Source organism: Carcharhinus amblyrhynchos, unplaced genomic scaffold, assembly GCF_965287045.1.
Source record: "Carcharhinus amblyrhynchos unplaced genomic scaffold, sCarAmb.v2.hapA scaffold_606, whole genome shotgun sequence".
NCBI classification, from domain to species: domain Eukaryota; kingdom Metazoa; phylum Chordata; class Chondrichthyes; order Carcharhiniformes; family Carcharhinidae; genus Carcharhinus; species Carcharhinus amblyrhynchos.
Genome location: NW_027650346.1, coordinates 1 through 2,500, shown reverse-complemented (window position 1 = coordinate 2,500; position 2,500 = coordinate 1). Strand labels below are relative to the sequence as shown.

The following is a 2,500-nucleotide window of genomic DNA, read 5'->3' as shown; positions in this document are numbered from 1 at the left end:
CTCTCATGTTCCATCCATCTCCCTGTTTCCCACCACCTCCCTTCCACTCTGCCTGTCCCACTCCCTGTCTCTCTCTCTCTGCATCCCTCTGTCTCTGTCTCTCTATGTCGGTCCCTCTCTCTCTGACTCTCTCTCTATCTCCTGCTGTCTCTCTCGCTCCCTCTTGTTCTCCCTCTCTCTCCATCTCCTTCTCTCTCTCCCTCTCTCCATGTCTCTCGCTCTCTCTCCCTCTCTCTCTGTCTCCCTCTCCCCCTCTCTCTCTCTGTCTCTGTCTCTCTCTCCCTCCCTCTCTCCCTGTCTCTCTCTCTCCCTGTCTCTCTCCATCTCTCTCCCTCTCCCCCTCTCTCTCTCTGTCTCCCTCCCTCCCTCTCCCTCCCTCTCCCCCGCTCTCCCTCCCTCTCTCTCTCTCTCTGTACAGTGACGCTATGATATTCTCTGGGTGACAGTGTGCTGCGTTTATCTCTCTGCAGTTTAATCTCGGCTGTCCGAGCTCTGAGCTGCTGGAGAGAGGGAGAGAGGCTGACATTCAGGTTAATCCAGCTGCCTGCAAACAGGATGGGTCTTACCTCGATATATCCAGCTGCCGCACTCAGCACACACAACATCCAGATGTGGACAGACAGCACCCAGGAAACAGCTTCCTCACAAGCTGCTAACCCCATGGTCGCTCGGCCGGCTCTGTCTTTCTGTGTGTCTCTGCCTGTCTCTCTCACTGTCTCCTGTCTATCTGTGTGTCTCTCTCCTGATCTGAGGCACTCAGTCTCTGGCTGTTTCCAGGCACCGCCCCTGGCTGGGATCAGTAGAAACCTTCATCCGACAGACTCCGGACGCTCCCAATCCTGACTCATCATCATCACCATCTATAGGAGCAGAGAACAACTACACCAGAGCGCAGAGCCTCCCCCACCCCCACCATCCGACCCCCCCTCCCCCACCCCCACCATCCGACCCCCCTCCCCCACCCCCACCCCACCATCCCCCTCCCCCACCATCCTACGCCCGCCCCCAACCCCATCCTATAGCCCCCACCCCCACCCCCACCATCCGACCCCCCCCTCCCCCACCCCCACCCCACCCTCCCCCTCCCCCACACCCAGCTCCACGTCCCCCACACCCACCCCTAAACTCCCTCCCCCACACCCACCCCATAGACCCCTCCCCCACACCCAGCTCTCCCTCCCCCACACCCACCCCTAAACCCCCTCCCCCACACCCACCCCACATCCCCCTCCCCCACACCCACATCCCCCTCCCCCACACCCACATCCCCCTCCTCCTCCTCCACACCCACATTCCCCTCCCCCACACCCACCCCATAGACCCCTCCCCCACACCCACCCCATAACCCTCCCCCACACCCACCCCATAACCCTCCCCCACACACAGCTCCCCCTCCCCCGCACCCACACCCATCTCACAACCCCCTCCCCCTCACCTACCCCATAGGCCCCTCCCCCACACTCACCCCTTAACTCCCCTCCCCCACACCCAGCTCCCAAAACCCCTCCCCCACACCCACCCCATAACCCCCTCCCCCACACCCACCCCATAACCCCCTCCCCCACACCCACCCCATAACCCCCTCCTCCACACGCACCCACATCCCTCTCCCCCACATCCACCCCTTAACCCCTCCCCGACACCCACACCTTACCCCCCCTCCCCCACACCCAGCTCCCAAAGCCCCTCCCCCACAACCACCGTCCGACCCCCCTCCCCCACACCCACGCCTTAACCCCATCCCCCAGCCCCCAAACCCCCCCCCACACCCACCCCATAACCCCCACCCCACACCCACCTCCCAAACCCCCTCCACCACACCCAGCACCCCCACACCCACCCACAAACTCCCTCCCCAAACACCCACCACCCAAACCACCCTCCCCCACATCCACCAATCCCACACCCACCCCTGAACCCACTCCCCAAACCCTCTCCTCCTCACCCACCACCCCCACACCCACCCCAAACCCCACTCCCCAAACACCCAACCCAACCGCCTCCCCAAACACCCACCACCAAAACTTCCCTCCCCAACACTGACCACCCAACCACCCTCCCCACCACCCACCACCCAATCCCCCTCCCCAAACACCCACCACCCAATCTCACCCCATACACCCACCACCCAACTCCCCCCTGCCCCCGCAACACACACTGACCCTCACTGGGGTACGGGTCCCACACACACTGACTCTCACTGGGGTACGGCTCCCACACACACTGACTCTCACTGGGGTACGGGTCCCCCACACACTGACCCTCACTGGGGTACAGGTCCCACACACACTGACTCTCACTGGGGTACGGGTCCCACACACACTGACTCTCACTGGGTTACGGGTCCCACACACACTGACCCTCACTGGGGTACAGGTCCCACACACACTGACTCTCACTGGGGTACGGCTCCCACACACACTGACCCTCACTGGGGTACGGCTCCCACACACACTGACTCTCACTGGGGTACGGGTTCCACACACACTGACTCTCACTG

The 2,500-nt window shown here is 62.8% G+C and overlaps 1 protein-coding gene across 3 annotated transcripts in view; it reads right to left on the bottom strand.

Annotated features, from left to right (window-relative positions):
- Positions 1-794, bottom strand: part of LOC145339680 (amyloid beta precursor like protein 2-like) — a 35,890-nt gene extending 35,096 nt beyond the window's left edge. For all 3 annotated transcript variants that reach the window (XM_080184192.1, XM_080184193.1, XM_080184194.1), the window contains exon 1: positions 567-794. In XM_080184192.1, the coding sequence (XP_080040318.1) occupies positions 567-662 (96 nt within the window). In that variant the 5' untranslated portion in view covers positions 663-794. The remainder of the gene's footprint in view (positions 1-566) is intronic.
- Between the last annotated feature and the right edge of the window lie 1,706 nt (positions 795-2,500).